The following is a 27,781-nucleotide window of genomic DNA, read 5'->3' as shown; positions in this document are numbered from 1 at the left end:
CTGTCAAATAATAAAAAAGATCAAAATAAAGAGGACTTAATTAATATGCAGAATATCACTGTATGTGAATCAGATTTCTATTGGTGTTCAGTATGTTTATTGGGCCACATCTTCTTTGCCCATACATCTGTTTTTTCTGTAGGTGTACCTCAGGTAATCCAAAGAATTGTTTATAATTTTTGTCCAGGAATGCTTTGAGGAGCTCTCATTTACTGACTAATGCATAGTCAGTATCACTCTGTCCAACTGGCTCTTTACTTACCATCAGCCTGTGGCCTTGATTTTAGTCTTAGTGATGCACGGAATCTTGTGCGGTCATTAAAGCTCCAACTTTTTTGCACTTTTGTAGGGCTGGGAGTCTCTGCTGCAGGCTCTGTACCGGGTGAAGCCCGCTCTGGTGGGGCCAGGTACTGCTTGCTTCGTGTGGTCTGTTTTGGTGCAACTGTGCCTCGCATCCGGTCTTTCAAGCCCAATTTACTACTATGGAGTGGTAAGGACAGCAATAATTCAAATGGTAAATGAGAAAAAGTAGAGTAAGAGGTGAGACAGGGAAGAACTAAGAAAGGAAAGGTGTTTATGGCAAAGGTGTGAGGGACAAAGACAAAGGCAAAAGGAAGATATGAGTTAAGGAGCAGGCAAAGTTACTACTGTGAGGGAAATAGAAGAAAGTACTTACACTTAAACAACAGATGGATAATGCTACCTATATAACTTACTCTATTTTACATTTCATCATTCTATCATAATGCCACAATGGACATTAAATAAAAAAAGTTATTATATAAGTTAGCAGTGCTGTTAGGTAGCACTGTATTCATGAGAGGGAAGGAGGCCTCTCATTTTTTAAGTTATTCGCAGAAAACAACCCTTTTCTGCATTCATAAATATATGTAGAGCCTTATACAATCGCTACATCACTAAGTGGCATTAATAATGTTTTCAAAAGACAACTGTAAGCAAAGACCATATAGTCACCTGACATGCCTAATCTTGTTGACTATAGCAGGAAATATTATTGTATTTAAGGAGGATTTTGGGAAGCACCCTAAACAGCATGGGGTTCCTGCATCAGTAAAGAATAATTTTTTTCCATCTCTGATTTTGGAAAAATATGAGCATGTCAACTCATGTTCTGGCTACATTCACTGCTGCACTCTATTACTGTAAACCTTCCTACAGCACAAATGGCAACTTAAATCTTATCTTTTTCAGTGGCAAAAGTTTTGTCCAGATAATATAACCTGCAGATCATCCCCACAAGTTTTTCAACTAACCACTGCTGAAGCCAGAGGGGAAAACCTGCACTTTTGGGAAATTTCTTGAGAATTTCTTTGTGTACAAACTGCTTCCTAAAAGTTTTCTATTCAAATAAATGGAAAATAACATGTTAAAAAAGTATATTTGCTTAATATTCCAATAATAACTGTAAATTCTTAGTTTTGGAGTATGCAACACACTCTTGAAACTCTCTGCAGTCCATTTCAGTAACACTAAAACATCTGAAACAGATTAATGAAAATACTATTCACTAAATTCGATTGAAAGGAAGGCATTTCTTTAGAATTGTCCTATGCTGAAATTCATGCACACATGAGAGAAATGGCTGTATACTCCTAATCAAAACAGATACTCATACAGGTTATATAATAAAAGGCACTAAGGTTGCCTATGAGCAGTAACCCATAGCAAACAACCAACAGGAAGAATTGACCAGTCACCAGGCCTGGACTGGCAGTCTGTGGATTCTGGCAAATGCCAGAAGGGCTGCTATAAGATGCAATAGACAGTCACTGTTTATTGGGCTGGTGGGGCCTATTTTTTATCCCAGTCCAGACCTGCTGGTCACTTGTTTAAAAGCAAAATGTTATTGGTTGCCACAAGTTACTGCTACAGGGCAAACTTAGTGCCTTTAATTACATATGGTACATATGGAGGTAGATGCAGGTGGTCCCTACATGTGATGTGTTGTAGACAAGCTAGGGAGCACATGCTTATTTAAGTTACTGCCCACACACATTACCCCTCTGCCACAGGAAACAACATTTGTCTCCTAATGTCTGAAGTTGAACTAATATGCCAAGCATTCTGTAACTGCTCTTGACTCTAAGCAGATGCATGTAACTGTAGAGAACTGCCTAGTCAGTTGGGGAAATCATGCATATATAACTTGCACTGCATCCTTCAACCCTCTATTGGTAGAAGTGCATTCTATGACAGGATCCAGTGCCAGTGAAAGGGGTTAAAATTGTCAGTTTATCCAGTATATGTAATAAAAGGCACTAAGTTTGCCCAGTAGCAGTAATCCATAGCAACCAATAACATATTTGCGTATATAAGTGATCAGTAAATTCTACCTGCTGATTGGTTGCTATGGATAACTGCTCCTGGGCAATTATAGTACATTTAATTACATAACCCCCTATCTTTTAACTCTCCCCACACCAGCAATGTGTTGGGGACAGATTTAGCCATTTAATGTAGCTTGACAGAAACATGCAACCACTAGATAAAAAGCAGAAACACAACCACACAGAAACATGAAAATGTTTCAGTCAGGTCTGCATTCTATATCAACTTCTTTGTCTGCATGAATAAGTAAACAACATGTTGTTTGGTTGCTGACTGTTTCTGAGGAAGGGTTAATACTCAATTCTGTTTTGCAATCAAATACAGCATAAATAACCTTCAGTGGGGAGGTCTATATAAAAGGGTTATTTATCACCTGTATTCTTTGTGGTAATGTACAATTGAGACTTTAGGTCAAAAATAATAATAGAATTACTCTTTGCCTTTGTGCAAACAACCAGTGTTATTTAATTTTATTTAAAAAACATTGGACTAAAGTACCCATGTAGTGATTAAGGACTACAGAGTCCTGAAAACAATTCAAACTAGGTAAAAAATTAGCTTACAATATATATTTGCTGCAACACTGAGTAGAGCCCCTTCTACATTACTTTAAAAGGGACATATATTTATAAAAGTGTTTGCAACAGTTGCTAAGGACATTATTGGGAAATGGTGCAGTAACTATGCAGTAGCAAGAGTAAAGAAGTGCAGGAAACTTAGCCCTAATGCCTCCTTGTACATTACCTTTTCTCAGAATAGCAATACAATCAAAACTGCCCAACCCTGATTATGTGTGATTTTGGGATGCATCATTGAGAGGGGTTTGGGGAACATTTGTTTACTCTAATTATTGCTAAACTAAGACTTAGCAACAACTGTAGGTAAATGGGGAAAAAAATGGATGCAAGCATGCCGTTTCTTTTCTTTAATATACAGACCCCCTTTAAACTTGTCAGGTTGGATAAGGACAACTTCCTCATGCCACTAATCAAGCATGTACTGTATGGAAGAGCAGGCTAGTCTCCCATCTGCCCGTATTTAATAAACAGCAAAACACATGCAGACTGTCCCATTGCAACAAGTGAATACCTTGGTTTCCAACCAGTGTACAGCCGAAAGATACTCCGTTTATTACTGTAAAGAGGTCATGGGTTAGCTGAGGGTAGAGGTCAAAGGTTACTCTTAAATACAGGACAGCCTCATAACAGCAAATTGTATTATTACTGGGCAACACAGAACACTTGCTGCTGTTTTTGGAAGTCCACTTTGTATATGAAACTTTTAGGGACCAAACATATTCGCCTGGGAAAAATGTTTAAACCTACAGTAGATGACTCTTGAATCCATTCGACTTTCACACTAATATGGGCATATAGCAATGTCTAAAAAGCAGTTAATATTTCTGTTTAACCAACCAACACAGCATAGCTAATGGTCTCAAAGATCCAATCCAAATTCCAGTCCTCAAAACAGCTTAAAACATACGGTACTGTAAAGTTATTTGTAGCGGTGTTTTAGGTAGATTTAAGTGAGTGAGAAGCACATAAGTGAGTGAGAGGCGATCTGAGTGAGAAAGTAAGGATTATATTGTGAAGAAGGGCTGACAAAGAGAAGGTGCAAAGCCCAAAAGGAGGATGCTCGCTCACAAAACAAACAATGGACATCAGAGAGCCAGAGGGGCCTGCAAGATTATGTAAGATATCCAAACACGTCAGTAGCCTGCTAAAGCTTTGTATAGGGTATTAGGGTAAATGAATAATTTTCTGTGAAGCATCAAGTTACCTGTTTATATAAAAGGATTGTTTTACTGCTAAAACAATACTGCATTCAGCATGCATACTGTCATGCGTACCAAATGCAGACTCTTCAAGCACTACAAGCAAATATGCATCTCTGTGTTCTATTGCAGGCCCCTCTGCCTCTTAAGACATTCAGAAAAACAGAGGAATTTGAGATGTGGTGGGGGACCCCTACCTTTCCCCAGTACAGAAAGGGGGTGTTGCAGGTTTCGGGGTGGAGGGGACTGGCTGATAGCGAGGAGACCCCTGACAGAGCCTAACCCCTCCATTTCGGCTGCAGGTTCGATGCCAGGTATCAAACAAAAGGAGCAGCTCTCTGAATGGGGTCAAATATACAATGAAAGGTTAAACCTTTATTGCTCGTGAACAAGAGATTGGGAAGGGAGGAAACCAGGAGAATGTGCCACTGGCTTGCTTAGGGTAAATGGAAAATCAAAAATTGAAATATAAAAATAACATTCTTTTTACAAAAATAATATTTGTGAGAATCCATCAGTTTTTTATACTGAGAGCAGCACAGCAGGGAATTTGAGCGGTCAGAAAACAAAAGTTTCACATTCTGTGTGAATACCAGATAATATCCCATAAAACTTCATGTGTGATAGACTGATTGCCATGACCATAAAGGTTTGAAATATTTAGCCAGCAGTTCTTCAAATACACACTGCAAAGAATTTCAGAAATGTTGTAAAATGCAAATTAAAATCACTTTACTGTACAGTGACACAGACAATTGGCAGTGTGAAAATTCCGAACACTTGCCTTATAATTATAGCTATGGTGTCCCCAAGTATTTCTGTATGTGTGTGTGTGCTGTACAGCTATGAGATCTGTTATACAGAATGTTTGAAACCTGGGATTTTACAGATAAGGAGTTTTCTGTAATTCAGATTTTCATACCTTATTTACAAAATGTGTTGCAGTTACAAGTATGGGATCCCATATCCAAAAACCTGTAATGCAGAACTGGAAAAATGGTGTGGCACAGTAAGCCAAATGGTTAAATAAAGTTTCCTTTATGTGTAGGGGCATGGGATGCCTTTTGCATGAGCCTATTATTCAGAAAGCTTCAAATTACAGGAAGGCCATCTTTCACAGAGTACATTTCAAGCAAATAATTCAAATTTGTAAACATTATTTTCTTTTTCTCTGTAATAATACAACAGTACCTTGAACTTGATGATAACTAAGCTGCACAAATCCATATTGGTGGCAAAACTAGTCCATTGGTCTTATTTAATATTTAAATGATTTTTAGTGAACTCAAGTTATTGTGATCCATATTATAAGAAGAACCCTTGTTCAGAAAACCCAAGCATTCTGGGTAAAAGATCCTATACCTGTACTAAAAAATGTTCAGGTCCCAAAATAAGATATGCCCTCATATTTTAACATCAATTTAATAAATGAAAGACAAACTTTGTTTATAGGCAAGTTGTACTTTCCATTTATGAATGTCTATTTTACATTTCTATTTTGTTATAGGGCATCTGCAGTCTTACTTTAAATAGTAAGAGAAGACTCACCTGAAGGAAGGTAGGATGCTGTCATAGTAATACCATGTAGCTGTGAGGTAGGAACGGCTTACATCGGTGGAGTACAAACGCCAGGCAGCCTTACAGAAGCAAGAAAAAGGGAATATTAAACCTTTATAAAGAAAATTGAGGATCTATGACCAAATGTTGCACTTGTTCTTGAACAGAGTCTGAAAAACTCTGTTGTATTTTTATCTTTGATATAGATGAGGCTGGTGCAAGTGCCACACAGACTAAAATAGCTCTAAGTATAAAATTATCTATAAAGCTCTAACCATTTAAGGGGTAGTTCACCTTTAAATTAAATTTTAATATCTTATATAATGGTCAGTTCTAAACAACTTTTCAAGTGGACTTCATTATGTATTTTTTATAGTTTATGAATTATTTGCTTTCTTCTTCTGAGTCTTTCCAGCTTTCAAATGGGGGTCACTGACCCCAACATCCAAAAAACTTTTGCTCTGCGTGGCTACAATTTTATTGTTATCCCTACTTTTCATTACTTATAACTAACTGGAATCCTAACAACCTGATAGCTGCTGAAATACCAAACTCAAGAGATGCAGAGCAAAAAGTGAAATAACTAAAAAACTAAAAATAATAAAAAATGAAGACCAATTACAAATTGTCTCAGAATATTACTCTCAGGGGTGGCCAATATGTCGATCGCGTTCCACCAGTCTATCCCCTGTGGATTCCTGGTGGACCGCGATCAAGTCAGGGATGCGGAAGTGCCGCACTCCCACATTCCGCGGTCGTCAGCTGACGAATTAATAACTACAGTAACTTTGCAGCCCAAAAATGCAGAATTTAGGGTGTGGGCTCAATTCAATCCAGTTGAATTGCAAACTATTCTCTCCATGACAAATTAATTCTGAGCTTCAAGGAAGCATTCTCTAAAACCCTGTGTTATCTGAAGCAGTCTAACAATAAAGGGGCATTGTGTTCTGTAATATGTGTGGGAGCTTTCTAGGGAGAAGCCCAGCATGTTTATTCTTTAGGGATATGGCATATAGGGCTGGGCGATATACCGTTTAATACCGAATACCGGTGTTTTTTTTTTTAAAACTATATTCATTTTTCAGATACCGCAATACCGGGGTGTCAGGGTACTCACCCGTGCGGCCCGGTCTCGCGCGCCTCCGTTGTCCGCGGGACGTTGCGTACGCGCGTCCAGGTGCGTGTGCGTCAAAGCGCACATACATGCCAAAGCTTGCACGTCCGTGACGCGCTGACGGCGCCGGTTCTGCGCATGCGTGGGGGGTATTTAAAGCTATCAAACGCCTCCTCCTGTGCTATGTTGTCTGCGGCCTTGCCTGGGAAACTAAGCCTGCCTGATTTACCTTACGACTTTCTGTTGCCGATCCTTCGCTTGCCTGACTCTGATTTTCAATACTGCAGTAATTATTCTCTAATTTATTAGGAAATGGGGTTAACACCTAATCATGCATGGAAAAAAAAAATACCGTCAAATACCGTGACACCGATATAATTTTGAAAAGTACCGTGATATAAATTTTTGGTCATACCGCCCAGCTCTAATGGCATACATAGAATAATATGCTTGCAGATAAAACGTCTGGTGTGCCATGAATCTTAGTGCTTAATAACTAACGGTCATTTGTGCACTGTGGTCAGAAAATTACTTTTAATTATAATGCTATTACATTATAGGAAGGATGGTGATTACACTAAAACCTTTAGACAGTGTATTTATTTGTCTGCAGGTATTCAATACTAAACCATGGTAAGGAGCATTTGGACTTCCCTAAATGTAAAGTGGAATTCATTCCACCTTGTCCTAAGGGTCACCACAGAGGAAATCCCTTTTTTTTGTACCAAATGGTTCTGTGTACAAAATTACCACAATCCTCTGTCTCCTAAAGACCCACCCTAATACTCTAACATAATTTATAATAGAGGTGGCAGGGGGTACGTGGCTGCAGTCTGATAAATGTTCTTTAAAATTTCCACTAAAGGTGAAGATACAAATCTGCTTTCTCTCATTGTCAAGATATAAAACCTCCCACTCCCGCTTCCCTTCTGGGGTTTGACAGTTTCCAGTATCTGTGAAGCTCCCCTAAGGTATAACCCCCTCCATGAGAATTCAACATTTATAAACCAGTTGCTGCCAGGAGTTTAAGAGGAAGCGTAAAAAACAAGTCTTTTTATTTTGCTATGAAAATAAATACCTTCCTTAGCAACTCACTGTACTATCCTGTACTATCCTAAATATTCTTGCGGAGAACAACTGCCTTCCTCAATAGCACTAGAATCATGCAAACAGAATTATATGTTAATTACATAAAGATTGAAAAAAGATCCAATATACCCACTCCTACAAGCAAATATATGCATGTATATTCAAGATGCACACATATAAAAAGTTTGAGATCTCCCCAAATACCTCTGCCACAATCTTCACTTCTATTATCTAAAAGACTGTGGCTGCTAAATAAAGTTCTACCCAGGTTAATCTTTATAGGATTGCCATGATCTTTAGTCATTTCCCAAGAATCCTTATGGCACCCTGGGTTGGGTTTAGTAATTTACCTGACTTAGAACATAGAAAGTACCCTGGGACAGTCACTATTAAACAGTAAGCAATTTAATAACCTGTAGTTGCCTAACATATTAGCCCTGGCCAGTTAATATGACCTCTGTCCTTAAGGTATTTATAAACCTTGTTAGGAAAGTGGCAGTTATAGGTCCCTCAAAGTAGTGTATATGGGTGGACAGTATCATCTGTCTGTATTTAAACCAGATTTTCACCCTTGCCACATATGGTATTTTGTCACCCACACAAATTCAACCTTAAATCTTACCAGCCATGATCTGTGCATAGGACCTAACTTTGATTTCCCCTCTTACTGTTTACTTCACTAACCTGCCTGTTACTTAGTCTGCCTGCCTTACCATGTGTCTGCTTGCTCCTTCTCTTTTTCACATTTGTATACATTTGGCACACATATTACTCTTACTGGAAATCTCAAGATGTAGGTTCTGAAGGATGCCCACACTGGAAATATTACCTAAATTTTAAAGCATACAGAAGAGTTTGCCAAGACCAGATTCTTAGAAGCTTCTCAAGTCATATGTGACATTAATGCAGCATTCTATTCTGAAATTAGACTTTTGCAACATATTTCAGGAAAGAAATGAAGACAAAATGTGGAGAATTGCTTCATTTGTGAGCACAGCAATTGCTAAAATATGTTATACAGGTATGAAACCTTTTATCCAGAAAGTTCGAAATTATGGGAACGCCATCTCCCATAGACTCCATTTTAATTAAATAATTCCGATTTATTTCCTTTTTCTCTATAATAATAATAATAATAATAATAATAAAATGCATGTATGTGTCTATAATAGCACTCAGTAGTCAAGTATATTAAATGTTCTTCATTTATCTAGTTTGTTTTTTTGTGCCTTATATGATACCCAGAACTCCACCTGAATAAGATTAGCTGCTGGTGTCCGTCGCTTCTCAAAATGCTTCTGTCGATGTTGTTCTTGGACTTTAAGGGCAAACCCAGAACCTAAAATTCCCTGAATGAGAGCAAACCGTAGTTCATGTAAGCAAAAAGTATTATCTAAACAAATAAAGTTGTGATGTCTTAAGTTATTTCCAGAAGACTCACCGCAGGCAGGGCAAAGAAAGAGATACCCAGAAGTGCAAATCCAGCTGCCAGCACCCGCCCAAGCCATGTGTGAGGGGTCTTATCACCATATCCAATAGTTGTCAATGTAATCTGAGATAGACAGGGAAAATGAAAGGAATTTAAACAAGTAAAATACAGGTGTGTATTTGATTTTAAGGAAAATTACTGTAACCACGTGTCTTCCAATATCATGACTTCAATATTTTCTTTGCCCAGTAAATGTATAATGCACTGATTTTAATTACTCTATGCATGCAGAACAATCTTTCTGCTGATAGCACTTTCCCCTATAAACTATGCAAAGGACAAACTGCCTCTCTTATATAACACACACAGCACAAAAGATGCTCTTGCTCATTCATAATTAACACATAGTGCAGATTACTTTCCATCTTCAAAGTAAGCACAGAAAGGTGTGCCTAAGCAACATGAGCTTTATTTAACCTTCTACAAACAGTAAAGCAGGTCACAACCTCTCTCTGAAAATGCACATAAAAAATAGTTTGTCTATTCCAGACGTCCTTGTTACATTTACTGTTCTTTCAGCAAAAAATATATATAGATAATAATCTACCGAATAAAAAAAAGTTGCTTTTCTTAACCACCCTTCTGGGCAGTCATTTTTGTGTATCTGTTGTCTCCTTCTGTAGCACAACTGAGAAGTGATATAATGTATAACTTGGCCTCTGTTATCAACATGAATTGCATCTCATGTTCAGGCACTTGCTTCCCTGTCAGCAACAGAACTGAGGCCAACATTAACACTGTAGCTTTATTACATGTTTACATGTTTCAGAATGCAGAAAAATTGGCTCCATCCATTGTTGGTGGATGATCCCACTAAAGCATCTCTCTTCTCTTTGCCTTTTTAGGGTAAAAACCATTAATGTCAATGAGGATTAAAGTGGCATCTACAAACTCCAAAATAGATATCATGCAAATTTTCATTAGTTAGTGATTCTGTCCCAATAAATAAAATATCCTGAGCATGTTTAAAGACGTAGTGCACCACTGTATGAAGTTTTAATATGATGAAAACAATGATATTATTCACCCAACATATTTTTCATTTTATGTTGGGTTCATTTTGAATTACAGGTATGGGATCCATTATTTCAAATAATTTTTAGAAATGATTTCCTGTAACAATACAGTACCTTGTTCTTGTCCCTAACTAAGATTTAATTAATCCTTACTGAATGCAAAACAAGCCTATTGGATTTAAATAATAAAGACCCCGTTTCCAAAAAACCCCAGGTTGCGAGTTTTCTAAAAAACAGGTCTGATAACTGTATTTATCTTTTTGTTCATCAGCTCTCCAGTTTGGAATTTTCAGCTTCTGCTTTAGCAGTAGAGATTGTGACCCTCCCCTGTTATTACAAAAAGAGAAGAGCCTATGCTTGATTTCCACTTTAGCAGTAGTGATGCTGTTTGGTATATTATGGCCACACTTTAGCAGTAGTGATACTGTTTGGTATATTCTGGCCAATTTATGCAGGGTGAGGTATCCTCTATAAATCAATTTAACCTGGGTATACCTGTCCCTGGCAGATATGCTCAGCTGTTGCAGCAAGTCCTGTGCCTCCTCCCACATTCTCCCAATGCAGATCCGAGATATTTTCGATCCATCTTTTTAGAAAAAAACTTTTGTCAGCTTTTAGAGTTTGACCTTATGAGTATGGTAGACATATAGACTAATACCACTGATAGATGTGGTCTGCACAATTACACTTCAAGAGTGGTCTTGTTAGTAAAATTATCCTGCAGTTGTATGGTTGGTAGAATGGAAGAGGATCAATAGGGAAGATCAAAGATTTGCTGTGGTTTACCAAGAGAAACTCCTAAGTTTTATGATTATTCAAAGAATTTGAAGGGCATTTTTTCACAAAATTCCCCCAGATGCAATCCTTCAATTCCATGATCTTTTCTGATACCAATTGCTAATGGCTGAGAGGTAAGAGAAGGCACCCTTCCTAGTGCCTCTCCAGAACTGGATAGTAGATGATGTGAGCTATCTGGCTCCTGGGGATTTGTACATTTCCTGAATCCAAGCTGTGAAGCAGGTCCCAGCCCATAGCGGCTCAATATTTCTCATGTAAGCATTGCAGTGTATCAAAAGCTTTCACGCTATCTTCTACAACAACCACTGTGCTGCTGGAATTTCTATACTGCACAAAAAGATTTGTATACAAGCTCCTTAAGTTAATATTAGTGGCCTTAGAAGACATAAATCTCATCTGGTCCGGATGGATTAAATTCTTTATAACTGCACATTACACAAGCATTCTTAGATACTTACAGTAGTAAAGGCCATACATTGGCTGTTACCTCCCAGTATGTAACCATTGTGCCTAGGGATTAAATGAACAGATACTACATGCATGGCCGCATGTTGTTTCAGGCCAAGAGCTCGAACAGTCAGAACTACAGTAAGTGAAGAGGAACTGTGGTTGCTCTTAACTTCTTAATCTGCCAAAGCCACACTTGAAAGTGCCAATCCTTCCCAACAGATGGACTGACCAATATCTATTTTACAAATATATCACTTGTGACTGTCCACTTACCTTTAACAAAGTTTAATCAGGGTTTGGTTGCACATTTTTATTGGTATATTTAAAATTAACCATAACTACTATATAAAAGACCTATATCACTCATACTGTAATTAAACTGTAAACAAAAACATACCGTGCCCCACCAGAGAGAGTCTGCATATGTGGAAAACTCTTTATTAGCATCCTTTTCTGCCAGGTATACCAGAAAGGAAGCAAATATAAGCACCAGGAATCCAATGTACCAAGCAGTGATCAGTTCCTAAGGAATAAGGAAAAAGTGGTCACAACACCCAGTAATAGATCTCCTTTACAATCCTCCACAGAAGGTGGAAAAATAATTTACCCCAATGTATAACTGCATTAGTTTATATAGTCTCTTATTTAGTAGAAATATATATCAGTCACAATTTCTGAGTTTCAGGGAAAATCCTCTAGGTACTTAATCTGCCCTTTAAACTGGAGCTGGTAGGTAATACAATTTCTTATTGTGCCAAAATAAGCTCTTTTATAAAAAGCATGTCCACAACCCGCATCTGATGAGGCGAGGTCGGCCCAAGCATGGGTATCGGGCCAGCCCGCACATGACTACTGTATACCTGCTTTGTTACTAGAATGCAACTATAACTCCCTTTAATTGTCCACAAATCCATTTGTGCTAATCAGTTCATGATGAAATTAATTACTGACACTCTACACAACAATTGAGTTCTTGCTGCAACCAGTATTCTAAATGCTACAGTACAAGAGCACTGGGCTGAAATAATTGCAGATAATCTTGATTACTGCCCTGCAATAAACTTAGTGTAACTGGAACAAAATATTGTGCCCATTTTAAAGTAAAAGTGCACAGAAGCGAAGAGCTGGTTTCAGTAAACATTATTATAATTTATAATCTTCTATCTATAATCTTCAAAATAACATAATTTACAGTGCCTATAAAACATTCTAAATATTGCACTTTACACAAATCACTCACCTTACTGTGCGCATACACTACAGAACCCAGTAGTTTCCATGTGCCTCCTCGCCGATCCATGCGTACCATACGCAGGATCTGAAGAAACCGCATGCTACGCAGAGCAGATGTGGCAAAAATGTTACCCTGAGTCCCAGCTGCAATAACAGCCAGTGAAGCCACCAGAACAATAAAATCTGGAGGGGACACAGAACGTGAGGAAGACAGAGATGTTAGCTGAATTTTCTGGTCATCAAAGAAATGTACTGCAACTAATCACTTAAAGGAACAGTAACACCAAAAAATGAAAGTGTATAAAAGTAACTAAAATATAATGTGCTGCTGCCCTGCACTGGTAAAAGTTGTGTGTCTACTTCAGAAAGTCTACTATAATTTATATAAATAAGCTGCTATGTAGCCATGGGGGCAGCCATTCAAAGGAGAAAAGGCACAGGCACACAGCAGATAACAGATAAAACACTATTGTACTCTACAGAGCTTATCTATTATCTGCTATGTAACCTGTGCCTTTTCTCCTTTTTTCCAGCTTGAATGGCTGCCCCCGTGGCTACACAGCAGCTTATTATATAAATTATAGTAGTGTTACTGTAGCAAACACACCAGTTTTACCAGTGCAGGGCAACAGTGCATTATATTTTTATTACTTTAAAGCTCTTTCATTTTTTGGTGTTACTGTTCCTTTAAGGTAGATAATGGATACTAACTTGTCTATCATTGACTGCAGCCTGAGAGTCCATATTTTGCCCCAAAATTATGCAATTCCCAACCAATATCTGATCAGGATTAAATATGTGATGCCAAATCAGGCAAAGATTTGTAGCGTGGCAAAATGTGGGCTTATTAACCATGGTGGGAGATAAGATTTTTGAACTTTGTCCCTTGGCATGCTTCTTGCATCCTGAGATACAAATATGACTACACATGGACAACCCTTCAAATGCACTGACCTTGTACTTCATTCAAGGCATACAAACAAAGAAGTGAAGGGGGACAGAGAGAACTGGTAATTCTTGTACATTTTCAATTCAGTGAAATTTGCTGGCTACAGGTACAAGTGTTTTCTGTATAGGCCATATAGCCTGCCCCAGCACTTTCTCCCACAGAACTGTTAAATAATGTTTCTTTATGCCTGGACACAACGTACAATTTAAAATTTGCCTTGCACCTGAAATAATAATTTCTTGAAGGTAATACTGTATTTTGACACTTGTAGTGGTGGTTAAGACTTCATTATTTCACAAGCTAGCAGTTCTGTTACACTATACAGCTAAAATTCTACTTATCTTTAGCACAGCATTCTAACCACTGCAGTCCAAAATTCTGCAACTAATTTCTGTCTTTAAAGGCAACCATCATAAGTCAAGCAAGAATATGTTGAGGAAACATTTCTATATAGTACACTTGGGTCAGGGATAAAGACAGAGCCACATTATTTTTTTCATTACTATTAGGTAATCAGCTCACTAAGGATTTGTCCAAATACAATTCTTGCTTTGTGAGAAGCATAACTTTAAATCTGTTTCTGCCTTAGCATTCTTAGCATATTAATGGAATCTGAAGATTTCTGCACCCATAATGCTGCATGTAGGAAAATAAAGAGTGCATGTCTAAATAGCTGAAGGTGGCTGTTTTGATTTGGGATATTTAAAGTTAATTTTTAAGTTGATTATTCTGAGTATATTAAATGGGATTGTGATATTAAAGTTAAGTTTGGACAGGTTTCAATGTACAATAAATTCTGGTTTCTGGTCAACCATTACAACCACAACCAATCAGGATTTTTTTGCTCACTGATAAGATATATGAAAGCAGTATAATGCACTTGTGTACAAGTTCAGTGTTTACATATTTTATTACACAGAGCTTTTTGGGGCCACAGGGTTTGGTTGTAAGTAAGAAGTGACATTGCAAGATAAGTAGCATTGAGCTCTTAGGATACCCAGTTTTCAAAAAGTGAATTCAATTTGCATCACAAAAGAATGATAGCAGGAGAGGGGATTATGATGTAAAATTGAAGGGTAATACAATATGCCTGGAGAGACAGAGCATGCAGTTCTCAAAAGGTGTTTGTGAGGCACAACTGCGGAACTGCGGTGCAACATGGTAAGACTGTATCTGGAGCACTTATGTGAATACATATTAGATGTACTGTGATGCTACTTGAGTCATAAGCTAGACATTTGGAGTAGGTTTAAAAAAAAATGGTGTTTTATACTGAATTAAACTTTTAAACTTGATTGACACATTTATTAAACCTGATACCTTTGTTAGTTGGTCAGAATGTATTATAATGCTGAAACCAGCAATCCTCTTTCCCCACATCTAACAAGGAGCATGGATTTGGACAGGTGATAGTGCTCAACATAAGTGTATGAATCTATCTGGGTGGCAAAACAAAGCTTTTGGGTTAATTAATGTTTACATTATTTTATGCAAACTTAAGTTATGATAATACAAATTATAGAAAGATCCAATATCGGGAAAGCACCCAGGTCCCAAGCATCCCATACTCAGCACAGTATTGTCCTGTATTAAAAGGGACATACATTGACGGGAGAAGGGGTTTAGTATCAGAGAGAGGTCAATTGCTTACTGATAGCAAGGAATAAGCAGAGATTCTGAATTGTTATTTTTCAACTGTCTACACAACTAAGAAACAAGCTAATGAAGGCCTTATTTTTAATATACCCAATTCTGATTATGGCTATTGATGGATGGGTAAATCACAGGGAAAATCAAGAGACTAGAACATGTGATGGTAAACAAGGGTCCAGGACTGAATTGTATTCACCCAAAGGTACTAAAAGAGCTTAACTCTACTTTTGCCAAACCTCTTTACTTAATTTTTTCAGGATTCTTTGGTCTGATATGGAACCTAGATTTTGCTAATGTGGTACCACTATTCAAAAAAGGCATCCCGTTCTCAATCTGAAAACTAAAGGCCTATTTGACATCAGTTTTTGGAAGGAGTAATAAGGAATAAGATAACTGAATACATTGCAAATCACAATACTGTGAGTTTGTGCCAGCATTGTTTAAAGTATAATAGATCTTGACAGATTCATCTTATTTCCTTTATAAGGAGGTTAATAGAAACCTAGACTTTTGGGTGGCAGTGGATGTGATCAGCTTTGCTAAAGCATTTAATACAGTACCACACATAAGGATACTGACTAAATTAAGGCATATTAGCATGGAACACAATACTTGCATAGCGAACTGGCTGGGTGATAACACAAAGTGGTAATAAATGGAACATTTTCAAACTGGACCAGTGGAGTACATCAGGGGTCTGTCCTGAGCCCCCTTTGCTTTTTAACTTGTTTAATTATAACCTTGTGGTGGTAATTGTTAGTTTTGTAGCATTTTTGTTGATAATACTAAAGGACTATACGTTCCAGGCAGGATGTTGCCACTTTGTTGAGCCAATTGACTGAACTGGAAAACTGGGCAGCAAACTAGCAAATGAGGTTCAGTGTTGATAAATGCAGGGTTATTCACTTTGGAAAAGCCCAATCTAGAATACGTAATTCAGTTTAGGCCTCCAATCCTTTAAAAAGGATATTAATGAAATTGAGAAAGCCCAAAAATTAGCTACTAAGCTGATAAAGGGAATAAAAAAGTATTAGTTATGAGGAAAGCCAGGCTAAATTGGGGTTGTTAACATGCTGTAATGCCTTAAGAGTGTGCAATAGGCATTTTAAAAGAAAAAGAGCAGTGCTGTCCCAGATTGTTTGCAGTTGGATATACCAATGAGAATTGGCCACTGGAGAACCTGCACTGTCCTAAAACAAATTTATGTTGCCATGCTGACTACTACTTGCTAAACATGGGATATTAGTACTTTGTATAAATATACAAGGGGACCATACAAAAAACTCTCTAATGCGTTGTTCGCTAGAAGGTTCTTATAGCAAACACAAGGCCATTTTATAGATGTGAAGGAAGAAGGTTCAAACTTAAGATGTGGAAAGGGTTTTTTACAGTGAGAGCTGTAAAGTTGTGGACCTTTCTGCTTGAGGCAGTTGTACTGACAGATACATGAGATTATTTCAAGAAAGGTTTGGATGCATTTTTAGAAAGAGAGAAAATACCAAGTTACTGAAATTAACTATTGGAACAAAGTTGATCCAGGCACTGGTCTGATTATCCTCTTGGGAGTCAGGAAGAATTTTTTTCCTCCTCTGTGGCAAAATGAAGTAGTTTCAGATGAGGTTTTTCACCTTATCTTTGTACTGACTTGCAGTTAGGCTGGTTCATTCAGAAATGTCTTTTTCAACCACATCCACAAAGCTACTATAAAGGGCTTTTCGATGCACAAAACACCCATGCTTACATAGATATTTTTTATGTATGGTCATCATGTCTTAAAGTAGTAACTAAAAACGGATTAGGTTTCACAAAAGTGATTACATTTTTAAGTTCCTTACATATAACAGAAACTAGTAAAAACAATACTTTATTCACTGGTATGTAATTATGGATCTCCTTTTTGTTATATCAGTGTTTTGCAGTGATCTTTGTAGAGCTGTGGGGGTGGGAAACGCTGTTCCGAGGCACCCCTTTTTTTACCAGATTATACATAATGCATACATGCATATTGTTTGAATCTTGCTGACCATTTTCTCCTCTTTTCTTCTCATGCAATCCATTTATTACCTGTGACAGTGCTAGCTTTGCAATATCAGGCCCTTACCACCCATATTAATTCAGCACTACAATGGAAGGCAGAATTCCATTCTGCAGCTGTTCTGCTGATGGGGAAAGTTGGACTGAGGTGAAAAGCATTATCTCTGAGGACTTTATAACATCTGGCTACCGACACAGAGAGAAAGTAAAGCAGTGTTGTGTAAGATAGAGAAAAAAGGAAACAAAAAGAGCTAGATGACTACCGTTACTATATTTAGACAAGATGGAGTTTAGAAATAACTTTGCATAGTAAAAGGAGAGTTTTTTTCAATTATGAACACTGCCACCAAAAAAGATTAAACTTTTTGTGTCTCAAAGGAAACTACTTTGTTTGGTAAGGTAGAGACATCATCATAATTTATTTAATTTCTTAATGGTGAGAAACAGCAGATTAAGCAGTCCACATACCACTTTTTTTTCCACTTACACTTTTCCTCGTGCTTACCTAGACAAAAGGAAGATAAAATCTCAGCCTTGTGTTCTGTTTTTGTCCTTCCTAATGGGAATCAGACAAGAAGCATCAAGAGGCCCAAACCTACTCTGCTGGCTCCTCTTAATGTCAAGGTGCAGCAGCTCTATTCTGCGATGAGTCCAGCAACCCTAGTGTATAGAGAAACTTCTACCATTTGTAACCAGGACATGTTCTTAAGCTCATAATCAATTGCCATGATACATTTTTGAGGCCAGAATTTTGCATGAAAACACATAGTTTAGTACTTATTATCTGCAAGAAGAGTTTTTTGACCAGAAAGAGCGTTTTAAAAATTAGAGGGAACATTTATTATGATAATTTGTAAACACAGACTTCTCTAAGACTGATCTAATCTAAAAATTCATGTCATGCTTCCCTGCCACAGACCAACTTCAGGCTCAGATGATGTCTCTGAAAGTACAAATTTTACCACTCATCAAACTCTTCAGTAGTGTTCAGCAGTTTCCCACTGCTTTTTTGCACTTGGCTTATGCACTTGGCTTGGCTTATGGCTTAAAAGCCACCTTTTTAGCTTGACACCTTTTTAACAACTAGTGTCTAACTGTATATTTTACAGTTACAACCATGAAGGGCACCAACTGCTTTCAAGCCAATGTTCTCTGCAGGTCCTTCCACAATTAAGGTCTCAATCATGGCCCATTCAGTCTAAGGGGCATATTTATTATAGTGTGCAAGCCAGCATGACCAGTGATGTTGCCCATAGCAACCAATCAGATCTTTGCTTTCTAACTTGTAGTTGATTGGTTGCTTTGGGCAACATCACGGGTGACGTTGGCTTACATACTATAATAAACACACACCTTAATGTCCCATGTTTATTCAGCACTAGTGATGAGCCAATCTGTCCTGTTTCACTTCACTGAAAAATTATAATGCATTTCAATTGGTGATTTCCCTGATTTTACATCAGACAAATTTTATCCTAATGTTCCCAAAAAAAATGTGATTGTCCTCTGTGAATGTTATTATTAGTAAAATTAAGAAGTTTAAAGTACTAACCAGAGACATATTTTACCAATTAGCACCTCATACAGCCATGTACAAATTACTTATTACTTCTGGTTGTTCATCTGTTAGAGAGGCCTTGCACATGCACCTTCCCCATAGTGTAACATTAATGCTGCACTGCTTGTCATTAAAGGAGAAGTAAAGGTAAAAACTAAGCAAGCTTTATCAGAAAGGTTTATGTAAATACAGCTATAAGCACTCACAGAAAAGCTGCACTGAGCCCTCTATCAGAAGAAACACGGGATGTCTTGTGTTTTTTTGTGTACACATGTTCTTCGGTATCAGAGTTCCTCTCTCAAAAAATTCCTTCATTCCCAGGGCCAGAGACTGTGCAGCTCTCTCCTGTCTCCCTTCTCTTGCTCCCGCCTCCCACAAGAATGCATAAGAACTCCCTCTCCCTCCCATCAGAATGTGTGATCTGAGCTACCATTGGCTAGAGCTGCAGCAGGAAGCTGCCAAGACCAAGCTAAAATGGCAGCTGCTATCTTAAACGAACAGAGAGAGCTTCTAGGGCTCTTTACTCAGGTATGACAAAGGTTTCTGCAGAATAAATATAGTGTTCTAGGTGGCACTAATGTGGCTAATCTATAGGCAGTAAAATGCCAAAATGAATTTCCAAAAGTGGGGGTTCTACTGTATGTCCATAAAGTTCAACCTTGAACTCAAGATATCACTATAATTATCCAGTAAGAGTTAGATACCAGTATTTTCTAAGCCACCTCAACCACCTTCTCCAAGGTGCATATGCAATTTGGTGAATATGCACATACAACATAGTAAGGGTAATTTAGGTTGATAAGATACACACATAAATTTTTGGTTGAAATGAAACCTGCCCGACTGGTAGCTGATCCAGTTTTCTGCATCAAAACCTGAACCATTTAAAGGCAACTCTCTTGTCCACTGCACAGCTTTCAGTTGGTACTTGTAGGTATACCCATGCTTGTCTGGAGTTATTGACCAAAAGAGTCTCTTTTATTCTTTCAGATTACAAAGCTGTGTGTTGAGATAATTCCAACTATATCTGTCTCATACCTTTACACTTTCTTTCTCACCTCCTGACAAGTATGCAACCCGACCCCCAACTCATCACCTTAAATGGGGAGGTATAATCCAGTGGTTTTGTATTCTTCCTTGTTAAGTTAATAGAATATATCTGGTTGCTGTAGACTTGAGCACAGTTTGAAAGTGCTAAACCTTTCCTTCTTTACTAGCTTTACAGCTGTTTACCATTCATACGAATTGAAATTCCCTGTTTTTTTGCAGCCACTTTGTTTTGGAGGTTGAGACATAGATAAATGCTAACATCTGCTTTCCTTCCAGCAAAAACAACTGCACATTACCCATTCATATTTTAAGCAGTTCTTCCTTAGATGAGCAAAACCACACATGTCAAAGGCTTTAAAATACCACTGTCTACATTATACAAAAAATAGATCTTTGCATTACCAGTTACAATTACCAATGCTTTACCCAGAACACAGACAAAAAATGCCAGCATAGAACTAAACTTTTGCTTTGCAAAGTTGATCCAAAGAAATTAAATGTGGCCATACATTTTACCATTATGATCTTTCCCACTACCATTGGTGTAGTCTGAAACAAGAACAGTAGTAAATTTAGCCAATCAAGAAATAAGAGGGTTAAAGGGGTGGGGATGATGAAAGGTTCTCTCCAAATAAAAGAGATAGCATTGTAAGAAATTTGGTGCTTGTGATCATATACTATTCCATTTTGACTACCTTGCAGCTAATTATTAGAGGTGAAGGCCAAAAGGGCATTCTGTGTTTTAATAAGAAAGTTAAATATTTGGGGAATCAGCAGGGGGACACCAAAATGCCTATAACCTTATTTTAAGGTTGCTTATTTTATATCCTCAGAAAGTGCACCCATGTCTGAACAACTCATTATTACAACTGTAAAGAGAAAAAGGTGGCTCTACATGTATGCTGGGCATCCAAGATGGCCAGAGGAGAAAAAGTCAATTATGAAATAGCCAATACAGAAAAAAAGCAAACCTGCAAAGGCCTTGAAGTCTGATGTCAATGACTGAGCTAGACTGCAGGCCCAGATTGATACCTACATATAGGTTGCAAAATGATAAATTGATGGGGGACTGTGCCACATGAAGGTTACTTGGGGGTGGGTGTACAGGTTTTTGTCATGGTGTAGGCACAGAACAGCTTGGGGGCTACTTCAAGGGTATCAGCCATAATATCTGCAGCAAGTGCAAAAGAAAGAAAAGAAATTTCAGGACCAGGAATTCTGAGTGGTAGAGAAAGTCGTAACTCCTAGTACAGGTATCGGATCCCTTATCCGGAAACCCATTATCCAGAAAGTTCCGAATTATGGAAAGGCCATTTCCCATAGACTCCATTTTAATCAAATAATTCACATTTTTAAAAATGGTTTCCTTTTTCTCTGTAATAATAAAATAGTACCTTGTACATAATCCCAACTAAGATATAATTAATCCTTATTGAAGCCAAAACAATCCTAGTGGGTTTAATAACTGTTTACATATTTTTTTTTTTTTTAGCAAACTGAAGGTAGGAGATCTGAATTACAGAAAGACCCCTTATCCAGAAAACCCCAGGTCCCAAGCATTCTGGATAATGGGTCCCATACCTGTAACAGCAATGGAAGGGGGGGGACATTTACCTGAGGAAGAGTTTCCTCTGTGGCCCTACTTGCCTAGAAGGAAGGCAAATCCCTGGAAAATAGTGAAGGCCAAGATCTGTAAAAGAAACCAGGAAATGCCACAGACTCCTGCCAGCTGGTGGAGCGCAGAGTGCAGAAACAGAAAAGGTTGACCAGCAGCTGGGGGCACACACAGGTCAAGAAAGGCTTCAGAATAGCACATAAATGAATCCAGAAAAAGATCCTACATACCTGATAATAAAAAAAGAAAAAAAAATACTCTGCCTAAAAAGGAAGGAAGTGAGGCAGGTTTGACCTTGGGTATGGCTTTTCAATCCACTAAGTCTACTAAGTATGTTTGTAACTATTTAAGGCTCTTAAAAAGAAATATTTGTATACACTTGGTGTCATCCATACTATCCTCTTCTATTGTTTGCATGTACATATCCTTACCAATCACACAAAAAGGCTTTCTGGCGAATCTCAGACGTCCCTTCCAACCTCGGTAACGGCAACAACACCCTGCCGACCAGATGCGAATAACATACTCCATCCCAAACACCACAATCATTACGAATTCCTAATAATCATGCAAAAGAAGGTAGAATGTATGTTAACATATGGTAAACATTAGAAAGTAACTGAAAGAAAGCCATTTTTTGGGAGGTATTATTTGAAAACAAAAAAAAGACAGATATATCTAAACTCAAACTGAGAATCCTGCAGGTTAAGTAGGACTAGGTGGGTGATTTTATGAATAATGATCTCTCCATGTCAGATTACTGACAGGATCCAATATTTTACTACTAAGGGAATTTAGAGAGCTAAAGATCTGTGAACAGCAAAGTCTACTGAAGACAGCTTCACTTGTGCACGCTACTCTAGTTACTTTTTCTTCTATACGTGACATCGCTCTTGCTTTTTAAACTTTAATGATGAGGACTTTCATGCTACTGTTTTTATCTTATTCCTTTTTCCCATGATGCTTTTACTTGTTTAGTTCACATGTAGCTGCAAATTAAACTGAACAATCTTTAATTTTGTGTGCCATAGTATAAAGAATATAGTACATTCATGGCACTGCTCAGCGCTACTTAGTTTTCCTGCAATCTTCCATTTTCTATCAATGTCAATCAATCAACATGTATGGCAAGTGTTAACTTCCTTTTTGTCATTCTGTGTGAACTACCATCAACTGCCAGCTAAAAAACAATTCTTAAATAATGCATGAATAGTCTGTTTATCACTGTTAAGTGACATTGTTACTTTTTAGAGCCACATTCTAAAACTAGGGGACTACATGTATGTACCTGGGTTTGTTTAATCCCTTTTCACATCACTGACTGAAACTTGACAGTTGTTTCACAATTCATGCAAAGTGCTGTACTTTATACATTTGTGTCTAGCAACAAGGCTATTGTTTTCATAAAAGTATGTTTCTTTGAACTATATATATATTGTCTGATGATAAGCACCAGCTGGCTGTGGACAGCACTATTTTAATCAAACAATGGGCCTCATTTACAGTTGCAGCCCATTCGCTGTTTCACTGGACTAGCCGGTAATTTACTACCTAGGGCCAAGTGTTTGGGCCCCTGAAGCAGAAGCCCTGGTGGGCCCTGCACCCCCCAGTCCGACCCTGGTGACAGGTACAGGTATGAGATCCATTATCTAGAAACACATTATCCAGGAAGATCCAAATTACAGAAAGCCCATCTCTGTAATAATAAAACAATGCCTTGTACTTGATCCTAACTAATATATAATTCATCCTTATTCAAGGTAAAGCAATTCTATTGGGTTTAATTAATGTTTAAATTATGTTTTTGTAGGATGGAAATCCAAATTACAGAAAGACCCCAAGGTCCCGAGCATTCTGGATAACGGGTCCTATACCTGTACAATTTTACTGGCAATGTATTTGCCAGTACCCCATGATGTAACCCCCCACCTCCCTTACCACAGGCCGGTAAGGTCTCCTTTAGTAACATATTCTGCATTGTCTATGATGTAGCCACAAAACTTCTTGCATGTTTTTAAAGCACAACTATGTTTAGAAGAGCATATTACAAAGGTAGGACAGATGAAATGGATTTAAAGCACAGGTGTAAATAATAATATGATAAAAAATGACGCTAGTGTCACAAAGCAGTATGAGTGTGGGAGAGGAGTGTTCACGTGATAGTTTTCTAAAGTTCCATATCATTGATCTACCCCTGCTGGTCCCAAACATCAGCAAAGTATTCTCTGCTTTCGCCTGCACCTTTCCAAAAAAAAAAAAAAAAAACTTCAACTGTAAAAGGAGAGACACAAGGACTTCTTAATTTAGACTTTGTCTCCGGAGCAAGGACTCCTGACGTAAGCAATTTGTGGCACAGACAGAAGTGGGCAGGCTGGAACAAGTTGAAGGGATTATTACAGAGTAAACAAAGTCATGTTATGTTTATCAGCACTGCTTTGTACTTCAGGATGTAAATAGCAATCAATTATTTACCTAGTTAAACGCAACATCCTGAATGATAATATCCCAAAATGACAGACTCGCCCAGTAGCATGTCTAAAATTGCTAATATCTCAAAAACCACTAAAACAGAAAATTTATTAAACTGCAAAAGTGCCCAGAGGCCCACTATGGGTTCAGATGCTATTTAAATAACCATAGAAATGAGGTAATGTGCTTGGGGGGCAAAAGATCCCAAAGACCAAAGACCCAGTCCCTCGATGCCCTATTGTCAGGCTTAATGGTTTTCCAAAGCTTAAAGAAACCTTGCTTCCAGTCAGAGCAAAAAATGAAGCAGAAGTACAAACACTCCAGACGGGGGGGGTGGGGGGGGGGGGGTGGGGATGCTTTTAAAACTATGGAGTGGAGTGGCTATACCCAGTAAGTGCTGACATAAAATAGGGCAGGGAAATAATCTATCTTGCATTCTACCAGTTTCTTTTATGAGCCTTGTTGGGGGCTAGCCACATTTAAAGATAGAAAAGACAGGGAAAAAGTGAATAGCAGGGAGGGAAACAAACTAGACTGGAATGTTTTCAAGGAGATGAGTATTTGGAGGGATACAGAATACGATAAATTTAATTTAGGACATTATGCGGTTAATTTATCAATGTGCAAATTTGAATTTTTGCCACAATTTAAATTTTTTTCTACTAAAACTCACAAATTTGAATTAGGGTTTCCAAAGCACTAATGTTTGAAATTTAGTAAGCATAAAACACTAGAATGGTCTAAATTAACTGGGAAAATTTGCCTGTGTATTTTCTGCATACAGCTGTAGTAGGAAAAATTCAATAAATACAAGTTGGCCAAAGAAATTACATACCGGTATGTTGAAAATTTGCATGGAGGAGGTGACATAGATAATGAGATGCAAAAGTGGCTGCTCTAGAGACATTTTTTAGAGATAATTTACTGGATACATTTTACCTTGAGAAGAGATGTGAATTCATGTAAAGGCGAAGATAATTTTCACCAATGTAAATTTGAAGTTAATTTTCCAAAACTTGGTGTATTCTCTTTTTAGCAAACTGGCGATGTAGGGAATTTTTATTCTTGGTGAAACTATTCCACGTTTTCACTTTAACTCTTTAGCAAATATGCCCCTAAGTTTCTATTTGTAATAGGAATACACAGACCATTTTGGTGGCTGTAATATGTGCCACTAGCCTGAAGTGAATCATGAACAAAAACTGAAAAGACAGCCTCAGTAGGACATTAACTGTGCAACATAAAAATTCTCACCAGTATGAAGAGGCCTTTGTTTGCTAAGTGATGATACTCAGGGATAGTGGAGAATACTGACAGCACCAGACAGCTGAACACCAAAAAGAATCTGCAACAACAAAAAAAATCTACAGACATTAACAAGCTTTATCAAGTACAGTAGTTTTTCATCCAAGCCTTGGTTGTTTATCATACTCAACACTATAATTATTTATTAATTATATTTTTTTATTATTAATATATTACATTAAGCATTGACAGTTTTATAGTATACAGTTTATAGGCTAATTGTGCTTTCAATCGTATTATGTTCAGTGCAGTGAAATACAAAACTTTCTACAGGAATGATATTTTGGGCCTAAAAAATTGAAGATATAAATAAACCATGATATAGGGACCGATTCACTAAAGTCCGAGAAAACGAGTGCTATTTATAGCATCCATTAAAAATATTATCACTTCTTATTTTTTGCAAGTTAACGATCGAATCACTAAAAGGACACTTGTCATAATTAAGAAGCAATGTTCTTGTGGTTATTTATCTGGCGATGAATGATTTTTAAGCATTTTTTTAATTCATGCGATATATTTATGCATTATTTTGTAGCACACGATATTAGCGCACGCTGTTACGCACGTAACCATTACTTTCTGAAAACTACTGTTCTGAAAATTACCATTTCCCTGAAAACTGGAGGATGCATCACATACTTGAAAAAATCCGACTGCAAACTCCATCTTATCACCACAGACAATCACCAGATGCAATTTTGTTTAGTAACGTCTAAGTTAAGTTTCACAGTAATTATCGCCACATTTTACGCATTTAACGCTTCATATGTGTTGGTGAATGATGCGTTAGTATTATTTCTATGTGATAATTACTGCAATGCGATGCAAATAACGCATTGCGGTAATTTAACGCATGCAATATGAGTGATAATGCATGCGAAATTACATTGATGAATCGTTACTTGTTTATTGCATGCTTTTTAACGCAAAAAAAAACTATGCGATAAGAGTTAGCACCCTTTAGTGAATCGGCCCCATAGTATTTTAGAGCATGAAATGCAGATTTAATATACTGTACGTTTCAGGCATAATTCCCAGACCCAAGCAGACAAAACATAGTAATTACACCAGAAGAGAGATATATTATTACATATAACAAAAAAGGAAAAAAAAATATATACATACACATGTTTCATAGTTCTGTGGTGTTTCTTTGTTTTGGCTATTAAAACCTAGGAAGTATTCACACATAAATGAAACATTCCATTATGAATTCTTGTTAGTGATTATAATACAGTAGAAGGTAATAAAGAATATTGTTTCCAGACAGGCTAGGTTAGCTTGGCACAGTTAAAACTTAGACAGTAAAACCTGCAAATACAAATTAAGAAGAACCTATTATGTCCTGGAAATGCCAACTCTACATCCAGTTAGTTGGCTACTCTGCTATTTATATATTGATCCAAACACTCTTATTCAAGACCAATGATCCCCAACCAGTGGCTCAGGAGCAACATGTTGCTCACCACCCCTTTTGATGTTGCTCCCAGGGGCCTCAAAGTAGGTGCCATTTTTACATTTCTGGCTTGGAGGCATGTTTTGGAAGCACAGAGATACAGTTTTACTCCAAGCAGAGCCTCCTGCAGGCTAGCAGTCCACAGGGCTACCAAATAGCCAGTCACATTCCCTATTTAGCATACCCACATCAATTTTTTTCATTCTTGTGTGGCTTACCAACACTTTTTACATCTGAATGTGGCTCACGAGTAAAAAAAGGTTGGGGATCCCTGACCATATTCTGGCTTGCAGTTCTTTCAGCTGTACCATGATTTTTACCCAAAATGCAGTGCACCCTGTATTTTGGTCCTTGGGCACAATTTGTCTTCTGAACCAGCACACTAATGATATGAATAAAGTATATATAATACTTTTGTTAATAGTGTTTAAGTGTACACAAAAAAATACTGATTTTGTGCTTTGCAGATGAGCCTTATGTTTAAATAGTTCTAAAAATGCATGATATGTCACTTATTCACCTTGTCAAACATTAGTGCTTGATTCCCTCTAAACCTTACTGAAAAAAACTGGACAATGCACTTCAAAATGTGAATTTTTTATCTTATAATCCAAAATTACAAATAATAGATCATTTCTCAAACCAATTTCTGTCCTAGTGGAGCTCACAACCTAAGGCAAAATACAGAATACAGCAGAATTCAGGGTCTAGCTAATTTACAAGTAATTTACATGGCTGCATTTTAAGTTAACTTTCCTTGTGTCCTTGTGTAAAATGATAAAATAGTAAATAATGAATTCCATTTTTTTTGTCCCCT

At 37.5% G+C, this 27,781-nt stretch overlaps 1 protein-coding gene across 2 annotated transcripts in view; it reads right to left on the bottom strand.

Moving 5' to 3' along the window:
• Positions 1 to 27,781, bottom strand: part of kcnq4 (potassium channel, voltage gated KQT-like subfamily Q, member 4) — a 68,727-nt gene that overhangs the window by 10,036 nt on the left and 30,910 nt on the right. The window contains exons 2-10 of one of the 2 annotated variants that reach the window (XM_012957340.3): positions 25,455 to 25,545; positions 22,163 to 22,289; positions 12,880 to 13,055; positions 12,037 to 12,162; positions 9,328 to 9,438; positions 9,140 to 9,235; positions 5,675 to 5,763; positions 4,324 to 4,464; positions 263 to 480 (exon numbers count right to left, since the gene is read on the bottom strand). In XM_012957340.3, coding sequence (XP_012812794.1) covers positions 263 to 480; positions 4,324 to 4,464; positions 5,675 to 5,763; positions 9,140 to 9,235; positions 9,328 to 9,438; positions 12,037 to 12,162; positions 12,880 to 13,055; positions 22,163 to 22,289; positions 25,455 to 25,545 — 1,175 coding nt within the window. 2 annotated transcript variants of the gene reach the window in all.

This window comes from Xenopus tropicalis, chromosome 2 (genome assembly GCF_000004195.4).
Source record: "Xenopus tropicalis strain Nigerian chromosome 2, UCB_Xtro_10.0, whole genome shotgun sequence".
NCBI classification, from domain to species: Eukaryota; Metazoa; Chordata; class Amphibia; order Anura; family Pipidae; genus Xenopus; species Xenopus tropicalis.
The sequence above is the reverse complement of the archived record's forward strand: the minus strand, read 5'-3'. Positions and strand labels throughout refer to the sequence as shown.